Raw genomic sequence first — 15,344 nt, forward strand, 5'->3', positions numbered from 1 at the left:
CAAAGGGGGGCAGTCCACCACTGGAGGCAGATTTGCTCTGCCTGGGGCATTTGCCCCGATGGATGGATGGATCTGCTGGCAGGCAGCTGCCAAGGCCCTCCACATCAGTTGAACATGGTCTAGAGCACCAGACCAGCATTTCTCTGCCCCACCATGACTGCCAGTGAAGAGTACTCCAGGGGCGTGACTGGGGGAAGAGCCACTGTTTCTACCTGGTCGTTGCTCCATCTACACCTTTTTGGTGGTGTAAGTCCATGAAGTCCAATGGAGGCTTTCCAGTGGCAGGGAGACTCTGTTGTGGTTTTTTGCTTCCCCATGCCACTGGAAAGCCTCCTTGGGAACGGTGGGGCAGTGCTGCTGTAGCACAGCATCTGAGTGCCCAGCCTTGTGGATGGAACTGCCTGGCTTTCTTTAATTCTGACATAAACAGAGTAAATGACCAAAGTTGCAGTGTTTTTAAGAGATGTTTTATGTATGGGGATTTTTTAAATGTAGCCATCTAGAGATCTTGCATATAGGTGGGGGTATAAATTTTAAAAGTAGAATAAATAAGTGTAAGGCCTCATTTCACTCAAGTAGCACTTAGGCTAAGCTGGCTAGATGCACCTTTTCCCCCAGTGCCCAATTGTTGCAGGTCAGCAGACTCAAGATTGCCATAGTTCTGTCAACATATTTGACAAAAGGGATGGGGTGGTATAAAAGTCTAAATAATAAATACATAAATACATAAATAATAAATAAAAGGCAACCCATGTAACTCACTGTGAACATGAGAAGGGTAGATGGGAAGTTTGGGGCAGATTTGGCTATAAGGACGCAAGTGATTCTGCCCATTGTGAGAACCACAGTTCCCATCTTCTTGGCCTGTAACCTATTGAACCAGTTTCTTGGCCTGTAACTGCGCATGAAAATTTTACTCATCGGTCTGTTGCAGTTTTAAAAGGAAAAGGTAGAAGGAATTGAATGATTCCTACTGGATGCTGGAAGTGAAAAGAATACAAGATCGTTTCTTTTCTTCTCCCCCTTCCCTTCCAATACTTGCTTAGATTTCTGTGGCGGAGACACCATTTTCCCATTTAAACATTATAGATATAGTGAAACCAGGCACAACTCATTTATAAAGTGTGTTCATCAAACTGTTTTTGGCTGCTGTCTCTGTACACTGTTGTGTTTCTGACATTAAACTAACTTCGTTTTACTATTCCTCAGAGCTGTGAACGAGAGCCGGCAAGTGCTACAGGAACCTGACTTTGCTCAGTCTCTATTAAGAGACCCCAACACACCCATAATTCGCAAATCTAGAGGCACCTCCACTCAAGGGACATCCACTCATGCTTCCTCTACCCAGCTGGCTATGATGGATGACCAGCGAAGCAAAGCAGGCAGCGTCCATAGCAAAGTCAGTAGCTACCATGGCAGTTTGCATAGGTCACGAGATGGCAGGTGAGATAAAAAATCTTGTCATTCAGTTATAATTTCTGTTGATTGAATATATGGTTACATTGAAGAAGTTAGCCTTTGGCTATAGTAATTCGAGGGAGGCTTGATAATAATACAGTCAATTACCCTTCCCATATAATTGAAACCTCTTGTTAGCCAAATCTCTTTGGAACTACAGAATATTCCTGGAATTTGCATTGTTATTGCCTTCCAAGGGCTCAAGTTATACTTTTCACTGAATATTAACTACCCCCCTTTCAAGCTGGAGAAGTCCAGCTCACATAAGAGCCTCCAGCCCCATGTGGAGATGTAAGCATGCTGTCAAAAAACGTAGGGATCCTTAGGCCGCTGGTATAAATAAGTAAGTATAGTTCCTATTTGTGGCCTCCTGTGCAAACCCAAATGGGTCTGCGCAACTGCAGGCCAACTGTGACAAAGGTTCGTCAGCTTCTCTGAAGAATTCTCTAGAAGCTCTCCCGAGCATTCTCTCCCCCTCCTTTTGGGAGGAAGGGGAAAATTTTCCCGCACAAAGTTCAGGTGATGTAGGAGGCAGAGGGAATGCTTCCTTTGGTTCTCTTTTTGCTGCCATGTGAGGAGAATGTGAATTAGCTTCTCAGTGCTACCTGCCATGTTTTCTGACAGGATTTCTGTCAAAATGGAACCCAGTGGGGTACTTTTCAAAAAATTCCAGAAGTGTGGGGCCAGGATAGCCAAAAACGATGGATGTAAGGATTACCTTCTTTGCTTAGGCAAGGGATATATCCCAACCTCTTGTCGAGCATGTTTTAACCTAACCATGAAGGCTAGCAGTGTGCGCGCCTCTCATTTGAAGGCCACACTTTACAAGCAGTCTGGATTCCTCTGCCAAGGTGGGCAACAACACCAAGACCTCCTCAGTTAGGTCAGTACCAATTGCCTCCTCAGTGAAAAGTCCTTCCATGAGCCAAGAAAGAGTGTCTTCTCTCCCTAGCCTGAAGGAGAAAGGGAGAAAGCTGTCAAAACCTGTGGAGCATTCATCTTTGAGGAGTTTGGAGTTAGTCTGTTCCCATCACAGAAAGATGTCCAAATCTCTGATCCATTCCTCTTCCTCATCCACTTTGAGGGCACTAATCCGCACTGTACTCAATTGTGTTGTGACTGCACCTTATTGCCTTCAGCTGTGGTTGCGGTAGAAAAAGCATCGGAGTCAGCACAACACCAAGACTTACAGCCAAAATGTTGCTGTCTATTATCATTATCTCCTCTTTCAATGGCTGCAGTTGACAGTTCTGCGGTTCATCAGGATAGACCTTGTAGCGCGTCATCACCTTGGAAGTTGGAACACTCATGGCCACTTATCTTCGCGCATAGACGAGGGCTTCCCATCTCTCTCCCCGCACAACGTGGAAGCGGCGCAATCAGCGGCAAGTGCTTTGGATACTATCTTCTTGGCATCAGCTGCTTTCTTGCTTTGGAAACAACTGCAGGAGTCAGGGGACACCGACGTAGTGCTGGTATCAGAGGATCCACTGTGCATTCCATGGGCTTTGAAGGTGGTATTGGCATTTTCCCATCAGAGATCCAAGTTGTCGCAGCACATCACAAAATAGGGATTGACCGGACCATTATGGGGACCATGAACAGTGAGGCACCTTAGACCCATGACTGTGTCCACCCTTTTCATCTTGGTGGCTGTCCCACTACAGAAGCTAAGATGAAGATCAACACTCGATCATGCCAGGGAGTTATCACTTGACCTCAGACTGTCAGCATCAACCTTTATCTCAACACTGGAAGAGCCATCTTGAGTCCAGCCACAAATCAGCATCTTGTTGCTAGGACAGGTATTCAGTGTCAAGTCCTGGATCAGCAAGACCAAGTCCGTGTCGTTCAACTATAGGATGTTGAGGTCAATCTCCCAACAGACATTTAAGGTCACCTATGAGGAGTCCTTCATGCTGAAGTTATCAAGATCTGTTGCGTTCTTCCTTAGAGGAAAAGTCTGATGAGGCATCAGAAACATCCCCAGATGCTGACATCCATGTACTCTTACCATTTGATTCTCATGGCTATTGCATTAAATTTGGTAAGGCAAGAGCAGGAGCTTAAAGACCGTATAGTTGACGTTTTGTGTTCTTGTAAATTATCCACCCACCAGTCCTATGAGGCTAAGTGGTGGAGATTTGTGTGTTGGGTAAAGGAACCTATCCTATCCATCAATCCTATCACCTGTACGCTTCTTGTATTGTTTGATTACCTATTATTAAAGCAGTATGGTTTGGCAAATACATCTTTGAAGGAGCATTTAGCAGTGATCTCAGCCTTTCATATGAACATGGACTCTGCTTGCTTGTTTGCCAGCCCGTTTAGTGCCAGGTTCCCCAAGGGTTTGAACAACATATATTCATCAGTAAAGGCTGCAGTTCCGCAGTGGAGTCTGTCCTTGGTTTTGACTAAGCTTATGGGTAAACCCTTTGAGCCCATGGCCACCAGTGACCTAACCCTGATATTGTACAAGACTGTTTTTCTAATGGCCGTCACTTCCGCAAGAAGGGTGATCGATCCTAGGGCTTTGCTTCTGAGCCTCCCGTCTTAAAATTTTATGACAAGGTTGTTTTGCAACTTTGTTTTTGCCATCTCCCTAAGGTTGTCTCATTTCCACCTGTCCAAAGTCATAGTTTTACCTACTTCTTCCCCTAATCCTTCTTCAGAAGCAGATAGGGCACTGCACACTCTGAACCTATGACGGGTGTTACTCAGAACATTTAGACAAGACACAGCTTTATTCATTCTCAGGTGTGCAAAAGGGCAAGGCTGTGTCTGCCCAGATTCTGTCCCACTAGGTGTGCAAGGCCATTCTGAAGGCTTATAGTTTGGCTAGGGTTGAGTGTCCCCTTTGGGTCCGGGCCCATTCTACATGTTCTCAGGTGTCCTCTGCTGCCTTCCTCGCCAGGTTGGACCTTGTGGATATCTGCAAGGCAGCAACATGGGCGTCTGCCTCAACCTACACCTGGCATTATGCCATTGACATAGACATCAGCCGGGAAACTGCTGTCAGAAAGGCAGTACCGCAATCCAGATGAGCCTATATTAAAAAAAACCAAAGTGTTTATAATTTACCTCTTTATGTGTACCTGTCCTTGTCTCCATGACAGTTCTCACCCTCCATCTGGAGAGTTTGCTACTCTCCCATGTGGGTCTGCACAGAAGGACACAATAGGATTACACTTACCTGTAACTGTTGTTCGTAGTGTGGTCTTCTGTGTAGGCACACATACCCTTTGCCCTTCCCTACTGAGAGCTGTCCTGTTTCTGCTGGAATGGTAATTCTTCCAGCAGCAGCTTCAAGTTGAACTGAGGGGATCGTACTCTCCTCCTACATCACCTGTCTTTGGGTGGAAAATTTTTCCCCCTCCTACCCAAGGGGAGGGAGTGATAACGCTCAGGGGAGCTTCTATAGAATTCTTCAGAGAAGACGACTAATCTTCTCCGTGGCTGGCCTGCGGCTGTGCAGACCCTTGTGTGCTGCACAGAGCTCTACTCTACAAAGAACAATTAACAGGTAAGTGCAGTGTTTTTCTTATTGTTCCTGAACTTATCCTTGAAGTATTATATATAACCCCGCCCCCCAATTTAGTTTCTAAATATAATGCATCAAGTATCTTGCACTATTTTCTGCATGTAAAATATGGTGATAAAAGCAAATGTGCTTCCTCGGAAACATTTGTCTTCTATGCCAATCCAAACCATTCACCTATTGGCTCAGGTGTGACTTGCTACATCTCCTGGGTCTTAGGCAGAAAACTCTCAAATCTTCTACCTAAGATTTTTTAACTGGAGATGCCAAGTGTTGAACCTGGGACGCTGCAAGTAAAGCAAGCGCTGTTCCACTGAGCTGTGGTCCACCCGCTAACCAGGTTTTTTTATCTGTGTTGCATGTATTTGGGGTAAAAATGTTAGATCATGTACCTATATGGATGTGTGTAGACACACTGTTGCTTGTCTTGTTACTGAAACAGATTAGTTTTTATAAATTAGGTATACCCCCTGCAGTTATCGAGGGCTTGAAGATAGACTACCTCATGGCAGTATGTCCCGACTGACTGACCACTCCAGACACAGCAGTTCCCACCGGCTCAACGATCAGTCACGTCACAGCAGCACCAGGGACCTCAGTGGCAATCCAGTGACTCACATAACACACGGCACAAGCATGAATCGGGTTATAGAAGAGGATGGCACTAGTGCTTGATCTCTTTTCCCCCACTTCCCCCAAATGCTCATGCATTGGCATAATCCACAGCTGTCTTCAAAATGACCAAATGCTCAGCACTCTCGGTCTGATCAGGTGCTAACTTTGTGGAAAGGAACCAAACTGGGTGCTGCCTTTTTCTCTTTCTGTATCCAGCTCTTTGGCAAAGGTTTGCCTCACAATGAGGATGCTGCTTGATCATGTCTTGAAGCTAACGGCTGATAGTACTAACATTTTCAACTCCTTTATGAATTTTATTTATTCAATTACATTTTTCCCCATCTTGCTTGACAGTTGATTTCTTTTTTTAAAAAAAATGGCATGTATGCCTCTGTAGGAGACATACTATGAAGGTCTTGTGAAAAGTTCCCAAAAGCAGAAGACTATGGCTTTTTTGTTTGAAGAAACTCCTCCCTGTGGCTTTTTTGTCTCTGATTAGATAATAAACTGGTTACTTGTTCTCTTGCAGCACACAGGGTGGGCTGTGTGTTAACAACTGTATAAAGGACATCTATGGGGAATCAGCAGGAGATTTTAAGCAGTTACACTGGAAATGCAGCAGAAGGATAATGAACATTCAGTAAGAAGAATAGAAGCTCTGCATAAGGGTGTCGGCTCTTAACTGAAATTGCTAGTTTCAGTTGTGGGGGGGAGGCTGGGTAGGAATGAGGGGAGTATAGCTTTTTGTAGTATCGTTTTTATAGAAAATGTTCTGACTTCCTACTTGTTTACAATTTTTACACAGGGAAAGGAGAAAAAAGGAGTTGAATGTCAGTTATCCAAGCTGAGTTCAGCATCTCAAACCCCTTCATTGGCAATCGCCGGATGAGAGGCAGTTTAGCTCTCCATATGAAACATTCCCATTCCCTGGGTCAGTTCTTGCTGCATCTGGGACATTCTTGGTGGGGTGGGCTTGAGGAGTCTGTTCACAGAAGAGGAAAAGGGGGTGTGTTTCTGTGGGGGGAGAAGCAAAAGAAAAGTAGATCTGTTTGCATGTTAGATAATCTGTTGGCTCGTTTCATGAAGGGTCATCTGCCAAAGCCTGCCTGCAGTCATTAAGAAGACAGTGCCAAATTTCCTGATCATGTCCCATCTCAGGGTCCCTCCCAAGATATGCAGGTGGAGGAGAAGGCTTCCTCCATCCAGATCCTTACAGGGGTTTCACCAAGGGAGTTCTTTGGTGTTCCTCAGTTCCCCCTTGTTAAGTTTTGTATTGGGGTATAATAGGTTTTTGGGAATGCAGCAGGCAATGTCAAGCCATGTTTTAGTTTGGGAATGAACAACTATATGGCTGATACCTAGAGCACTTCTTTGTCCCCTGTTGTCTCATGGCTTTCATCTGTGGGAAATGGGAAGGGAGAATTTTATAGCTCTTACTGTATTTTTTAAAGTCTACTAAGATGGCATTATAATCTGAAGTCTCTGAACCAGGAAGCATTAGAACTGAAGTAAAGAAGTTATACAAATAATATTGTGGGCTGAAAGGAACTCTGGGTCATGGCAGACTGTTTTTGATGATGACTCTGTTAAAAGGAGAATGAGATCCTGCTATGTTTGCTGTGTTCTTGAACACGTTTAAAGTAGTTCCTTCGATCTCCCGTTTGTGGTACGAAACTGAATTTTGTTCTCAACTATGTTCCAAATTCTTCAAGATTTAAGGAGCTGCTGGTGGTTTACAAAAATGAGTGTTTATTGTTAAAGAATAGCAATCATTCTGTTCAATAGTGACTAAGATCCCTTCTGCATAGCAACAGACTGGAAATATATGTCCAAGTAGTTCTCACCATGCTCCTGTAAGTGATATGCAAATGCATGCCTCAAAAATGATCACCTATTGCTGGAGATATTGCCCACAGTGCTCGTAAGTACACTTGATTTTGTCAGGCAACTACTGACAAGTGATCAGAGTTGTCACCTGGAAACACTGGTTTGTGTTTAAACCTACCTCACTTTTTGCTGCTGACACTACTACTGGGAATTGTTGTCTCATTCTTTTAACATACATTCCTTTTTGAATCTGTATTTGTACTGAGGGCAGGCAAAACCCTGCTCACCTAAGAATTATGCTGGTGTTTGAAGATTGAGGGAAGCCTCATTTTTTTTGAGTAGTTGGACCCTGGCTCTCACTAATGGGTTCCACAAAGGCAGGGGAGCCAAAAAGTGCCATAAGAGCAAGATACTGTTCCCCACAAAACGAATGCCTCTCAGAGAGTTTGTATGTCAAGTCTGGGCAGGAAGACAATTAGCAGCTGCACTTTTCCCCTGGCCATAAGGGATGCCTGGCTGGACTGTGGGGCTGTCTAATCTCCATTGTCTCACCCTAAGGTGTTTTAATCAGCACTCTGAGTAGACTATTACTTACCCTATCTGCACCCATCCCAACAATCAATCTGTATTCGAGAGAATAGCTCAGATATTCTCTTGCGTCCTGATGACCCCTCAAGCCTCTTTTATCGTTTTATTGGAACCCTGGAAAAGCAATCAATTCTTTATCTCTGGCTTTCCTGCCAGATTACCCCATACCACCTCCGCCCCCATTTTTTAGTATAAATATTGGTCCTTTGGCCATTCATAGGGCCTGTGTGTTCTGGATCCATGCATGTACACTCCCTTTTGCAAGTAGGCACTTTCTTTTGTATGTGGAAATGCTGGTAGTTTTCTCCTTCAGCGCTGCTTTTCCTCAATGTCCCTTCAAGACTGGTAACTTACCCAATCCTGAAACCCTATCCAAGTTCCTCCCTTTTCTCTTAATTGGTGATATTTACCAATCTTGGAGTTATGTTGAGGAAAAGCGGCATGAAGAAGCAAAACACAGCCTTTCCAGGAGCAAAAAGAAGAGCCCTCCAACTGTGAGTGCATGCATGCAACCCGAACACACACACCCTATGAATGGCCAAAGATCAGTACCCAAAAATGAGTTCTGAGGTGGTTTGAGGTAAGCTGGCAGGAGAACCAGAGACAGAGAATTGATTGCTTGATAGGGAGAGGTTTGATGGGTTGTCAGAACCCAAGAGAATGCCTGGGATATTCTCTTGAATACTGATTGATTGCTTGGATGGGAGTAGATAGGGTAATTATGTGTGCTGATTAAATCAACTTAGGGCAGTGTTGGTGAACCCTGGCATGTCACCTTTGACATGAGTGTGATAGGTTCACCTATCAGTGATGCCTTAGGGTGACACAATAGAAATTATCTAGCCCATCATCCAGCCAGGCATAATTTAGGGCAAGGGGAAAAGTTCCAAGGCCAACCTCTTTCTTGCCTGAACTTGACACACAAGATGGACCCCAGAACTCTCTGAGTAGCATCCATTTTGTGGGAAGCAGTGTCTTTGACCCCTGTGCCTCCATGGCACCCCTTAATGGGAATAGGGGTCCATCTGCTTACAATCCCACCTCCAAATGAAGACATACAGCTCTGGTGTATGACTTCTTTCATACATTCCAGACCGCTGATCAGTCACTGAGGAGACACAAGTGATGAGCCGGCTATGAGCTGTTACAAGAGGACTTTGGCAGGAGGTGGAGGAAAGGGGGAGAGAGAGAGGATGAGGGCAGGAGTGGAAAAGCAGTCAGATCTGGATTCTTTGTCAGGAAAAAACCAATGAGTTGACTGAAATGGTAAAATTGATGGCAGACGCTGCTTTCATTGTTCGTGGGTTTGGAGAAGGGATTCCCTAGCTAATCATTAAAACAATCAACAATTATACATAGTAGAATAAATCAAAGCATATAAACACATAATAAATCAGTGAAGTGATTAAAACTAATTGGCAATTTCAAATTCAGTGCTTAATTAAGAAGATCACACAAGTAGGATCCAGTGATCCTAACTATGTACACAGTGATTATGATGATGAAATTCTCATACTCATAGCAGGTTACAAAGTCTAAAGCCAGTACATAAGTGGCACCCTTCCTGTTTACCACTTGAGGAGTGCAGACAATCAGGGGAGCCACGGAGACTATCGATTGAGACTGGAGTAAGTGGTGGCCCTTCTAATTCCAGGTACCTTAAATGGAACAATAGCTGCAGAAAAGGCTAGGCAACTGATATCAAGCAGCTGTGGGCAGCAGTGGAAGTAACTTGGCTTTTGGTGATGCTGCAGTTCAGGGTTTCCAGCCAAGAGGATCAGTGGATGCTTCTAGGGATAGACAGGCTTCCTTCAGGGAGTGGGACCTGCAGGTAGGCCGTCTGACCTTAGGTGGTGATTGGCAAGAGTGTCACGGGCTTGGGTACCTGCTGGCTTGGAAAAAGAGACTGGAGTGATTAGTGGGAGGCATGCCGCACAGCTGGAACTGTTGTTGTAAGCATGAGAAGAAAACATTAAGTTGAGATCCTGTCAGTTTCTTCTTATGGTCAAGAGGATAGTGCTGGCAAAGCTTGGCGAAAAGGGCCAAAGCTGGATTGCTAAGTCTGGGATGAGCTTGAGATTTTGGTTTGCCAAGCATGTTGGCTATGCAAATGAGGCAATGAACTCCAAAATTGCCCTGAAAATGTTTGCAGCCAAAAGAAGTTTTCCAGAAAAAGAAAGGCAGCAATAGACAGAGCACACCCAGGGCTGGTGGAGGGGTTGATTGCCTTTTTAATCCTCACTTCCTGTGGTGAGCCCCAAGAGCTGCTGCCTCATAAAGCTACACAGTCATTCCTTCCTTGTCATACCCAGAAATACCTTCTTAGCTATCAAAAGTCATCTGTAATTCCTTCTCATTCACTGATCTTTCATTGTTCCAATCTAATTAATTTATTGTTGTTCCTAGTAGTCCATGTTTTATTCATGTCATACATACACTCAAAAGGAGAAGGGGAAAGTATAGCTGTGCACATTTTGTGCACAGCTAAAATACTTCATGTTTTACCTCTAAGGAAATGCACTTGTACTAGATGCCAGCTTTAACTGCTAGGCATTCTTCTTAAGATATTTCCATAGTCAAAGAATAATACCATTGAAGGGAAAAAGAAAGTATGTTCCATGGAAAAAGGCATTTTACATAATCCCCCCACCCCCAGAATCCAAGGGCAATAGAGATTTTAAAATGTTCTATAATAGCAGCTATGTTCTGCCACCTGAATGATGTTAGTTCTCAAGGGGGTCTTTTTGTTTACTTGTGTGTTGATCTTTCTGATAATGAACTGAAATCTTTACAGAACACAAAAACATACTCTTCCCTCCTCCCATGTATTTTCCTGGATAGAAAGGTTTTCGAGATATACTGCCTCTGGCTGAGAAGGCTCTCCCATGTAGTCTTTGTGTCACGTGGCTGCTTTTAAATTTCAAGAATCAAAACCAAGATAGGAGTTCAATGTACAATGTACTGTATCAAAAACGCACTGCACTCAGGCTGATACGTGGACTATTTCTGAAAATTCTCAGAACCATGACAAACTCAATTACTATGTATATACAATCGTTTTATTACCCTTATTTTTCTGTTATCTAAGTATATAAATTCTTATACTTCTGTAATCTGAATCAACTTATTCAGTTCAGTATATACACACTAATGTCTAAGCATACATATTGTAACATTATACATTAGGATTGCCAACTGTTCTTAATATCCTGAGAACACTGCACGATGTTTAAATTTCACCATGAGCCACAAAGGATTTTAATGGACTTGCTGCTGTGGTTCAAGGGATGCACTTTTGCAACACCATCCTGTCTAATGCTGCTAAATCTTCCTTGATTAGGTTAGTCTTTTTAAAAAGATAAAGAACAATGGGCATTCTATCTTGATAGAAGAGGGGGTGAGGAGGCATGACTAACCTGGTGGTTTAAATTTCCAGTCTTTTGACATCTTGAGCTGGTTATTTGGGCTGCATTTCTGTCCAGGGCCATTGGAAACAGAGAGCCTGCCTGAGATTTCCCAAGCTGCACTAAAATAGAATAGAACTTTAATTTATATACCGCCCTCCCCCGAAAGGCTCAAGGCAGTTCACAACAAAATATAATAATAACGTAACATATACAACAGTATCAAACATTATTTCAAATAACAATATCGATAATCAAATCATCATCAATATAACATTATGACATTACACAGCAGCAATATAACATCAGCACAGCAAGCTAATCTATATATATATAAAAATGGAACCATGTGTTTGTTGCTTCGAGAATAAACCCGCACCTGCAAATTTCACAAACATTTTACTCATTCCCCCGATTGTGTTCTTACGTACCTCCCGCTGTCGGACAACACACCTGAGCCAGGTAAAACATCTTTTTCCTGGCGCACCAAGAAACAAGAGATAGAATAATGCTATGAATTTTAAACGAAAAAATAAGACTTATAAGAAAACTATTACATCTAGGAAAACTTCTTCCTACCTCTCCCTACCCTTACCACCCTACAGTTAACCCCCTAACACCCCCCCTCAACTTTCCCTACAGGTTTATTCTGCCGTTGATTATTTATTATACTTTAACTTAACCATGAATCTAAATTATACCAAACATTAGTCTAAGATATCAACTATTTTGTCTGATAGCAAAACAAACAACAGTCTTCTGTTTCTATCTCTATCCAAGTTCATTGGTTTCATCAAAAAAGTAGAAAATTTAATCACATTGTATATTTATATAAATTTATTCAACAGTGATAGACAAGAAATAAAAGGTAAATATAGCATGAAAGCGGGTATTAAACCACTAATGGTTTTCTATATACTACCTCGCATTATTATTAGCAGTAGTAGTAGATACGTAAATTTCATTAATATGTTATTGGGTTAATAGTGAAGTTATTTGTTTTTGACACATAAAGAAACCATAAATGCCACTTGTTTACATACTCTTCTGATAGCCGGCTTTTCAGTTGATTTGAAAGTCTGTCCATGTTTGTGTAATATGTTACTTTTCATTCTCACTCTTCCATTGATGGTATCTTTTCCGTTTTCCAGTATTTGGCCGGCGTTACTCTTGCCACTACAGTCATGTATGATACTATATGTGAATATTTCTCATTTTTTGGTTGACCCTCTAGTGCTGGGTCGAATAAGGCCGTTTTCTTAAATTTTGTCAAGGCCGTTTTCTTAAATTTTGTTTTCAAAATCTTTTCTATATGTTCATGTATCAAACCCCAATATTTTTTCACCTTTCTGCAGGACCACCACATATGAAAAAATGTTCCTATTTCTTTCCTACATTTCCAACATAATGATAAATATCCATTCTGACTTTTTGATATCCCTACAGAGAGACCTTTGACTTATCGTTTCCTCTCAGGAAATTAAGCTTCCCACAGGTTACACACACACGCCATAAAGACAGTCTCCCCTCTGGAGTGCCTGTCACACATTGGGCAGTACAGAGAAAGCATTCATATTACAGACCCACAACTCTTAATAACAAAGTTTCCATATTATGGATAACAACAGCAAAACAATAAATAATACACACATAGGGGATCCCAAAGACAATACTGAGATATGAAGTCTCTGTAATAAAGGTATCACTTTCAAAGAGATCAACTAATGGTATAGATTCTAAGGATACCAAGTGTCTGATGCCAGTAAGTACTCCTTCTCCATTGAGTTCCAGGACATCTGGGTGGTTCTGCAGTAACCAATCAGGGAGGCAGGAATCTACCAATAGATTTCGACTTCCTGGGGTTGCTAGAAACCGCCTACTCTCTCCTCCAGTTTGGAAACTCTGATCAGCAGTGAACCAAAGGCAACAGCAAAAGGAAGATCCTTCCTATAACAAAAACTTTTAGACCCAAGCGAAAGAAAAAACACCCCTGTGCCTGAAAAAATCACCACAGACATCAAGGGAACCAGGAAGGAAAATCCAGGTATACAGACATAATCCCACAATTTAGACATAATAATTATAATAAGCTGATACATATATATGTATATATAGAGAGAGTATACTTACAAATGTTAAATATACAAATATATTTGTATATTTAGGTACCAGAATAATCTGGCTCACACATACAAAAAATTACCTAGCTCCAAGGCAAGACATCACCTACATGCATACAAGCATATTAGAAAGTCAGTTACTAAAAGTCAGTTACATGTTTGAAAATAAGCTTAAAATGTTCATATCTGTGACAGGGTGTAAGGCCCATACAGCATAGTGCTGAGTGAAATTTAAAGAGGCAGGATGTAATTTGAGAAAAATAAAGGGAATGTTTCACATATAACATCGCAAATCTTAATTTTGATTCAAGCCCCAATCTGTATGAAAAGTTTTGAGTCTGAATATCCATTTAGCCTCTTCTCTAAGAAGGATCAGTTGTACATTTGTAAAAGGATGTTTGGATTGATGCTTCTACAAAACCAAGCATCTTAGATCTCTATCTGTATGATTTTTCTGTAAATAATGTTGAACAATTGGTTCCTCAAATTTTTTCAGTCTGATATTTGAAGAGTGCTCCAAAATTCTTTGTTTAACGGGTCTAAGTGTGCAACCTCCATAAAGGGCTGGACAGGTACAAGAGATAGACACACTCCTTGGTGTTACAATTAGCAAAGTGATTGAAAGTATATCTAAACTTAATAAATGGGTGAATAAACTCTTTGGCAGGAATAGCTAAATCACATGCCCTGCATTTGCCACATGTGAAATGACCTTTCACCGCAGGAGCCTGTCTCTCAAAGGGTTCAATGTCAGTTCTAACCAAACTTTGCTTCAGATTTTGGGTTCTCCTAAAACCAACCTAGGAGGTAGGCCACATCCTGGGAGAGATTTGACAATATGCCAATGTTGGTTAATAATTCCACGGATAGTCTGAGAGCTTGGTGTATAATCTAGAGTATAAACTAGTCTCTTTTCTCTCAGGGGGAGAGGTTTTTCTTGTAAAAATTCCTGTCTGGAAATAGAATTTCCTTTTTTTAGGGCAGATTCAGCTAAGGATTTTATCAATATCCTGTTCATCTATACATACATGAAACCTATAAATGGAAGTTGATTTTTTTTAAAGCATCAGACATTGGTATCCTTCTACACCATTAGTGGATCTCTTACTCCATTACAGAGACTTGATATTATTTTATTTGGAATCCTCTGTATGTATTGTTCATTGTTTTATTGTTGTTGTTTATAATTTGTTGTTGATTAAGAGTTGTGGTTCCAATATATAAATGTTTAAATTATTTTCATTAAAATAGAGTTGTATAGTTCGCACTAGACCCACTCTCCCCAGAGATATGTAGACTAACCCCCTTTATGTGTTTTGCTAGTGTGACAGTGGTCTGGTAAATTTTCAAGGCCCTCAGCTCAGAAACCTACATCTATTTCTGGCCTTCTTGGTCTCTTATTTTTTTTAATCCTAGCCTTTTGAGAATGAGCTGTGACAGTTCCCTACCTTCAAAATGCTCTACCCAGTTCCCTCTTCAGCAACCTTCCTCTTGGCTATATAGCCGCAGCAATTTCCAGCCAGTCGGGAGGAGTTCTCTCTTAACCCTTTATGGATCTGAAGTTTCATTCATTCAATACCTTTATTGACATTAACAAAGGAGTTAATAAAAGCATAAGTAAAATTAAAAGAAGAAAATAAGATAAATAACAAGTCAGTCATTAAAAGGAAAGTTAAACAATATAACTGGAACAGGTCTGCTGAGCCAACGGCAAAAACTTTTGCCACTTCCACAGTCCTTTGTGGACACTGGTCACACAGCGAAAAATAAATCTTCACCTTATCAGAGAATAAG

General features: G+C 41.8%; 1 protein-coding gene across 4 annotated transcripts in view; it reads left to right on the plus strand.

The window, feature by feature from the left end:
• The window catches only part of FZD3 (frizzled class receptor 3), a 39,854-nt gene extending 27,903 nt beyond the window's left edge, over positions 1-11,951 (plus strand). The window contains exons 7-8 of one of the 4 annotated variants that reach the window (XM_048516773.1): positions 1,210-1,443; positions 5,458-11,951. In XM_048516773.1, the coding sequence (XP_048372730.1) occupies positions 1,210-1,443; positions 5,458-5,671 (448 nt within the window). In that variant the 3' untranslated portion in view covers positions 5,672-11,951. Of the gene's footprint in view, positions 1-1,209; positions 1,444-2,699; positions 5,402-5,457 lie in introns of those variants that run through there. The other 3 variants (XM_048516780.1, XM_048516788.1, XM_048516795.1) reach the window with 3 other exon arrangements.
• Positions 11,952-15,344: the final 3,393 nt, after the last annotated feature.

The sequence above is a fragment of the Sphaerodactylus townsendi genome, linkage group LG01 (genome assembly GCF_021028975.2).
Source record: "Sphaerodactylus townsendi isolate TG3544 linkage group LG01, MPM_Stown_v2.3, whole genome shotgun sequence".
NCBI lineage: Eukaryota > Metazoa > Chordata > Lepidosauria > Squamata > Sphaerodactylidae > Sphaerodactylus > Sphaerodactylus townsendi.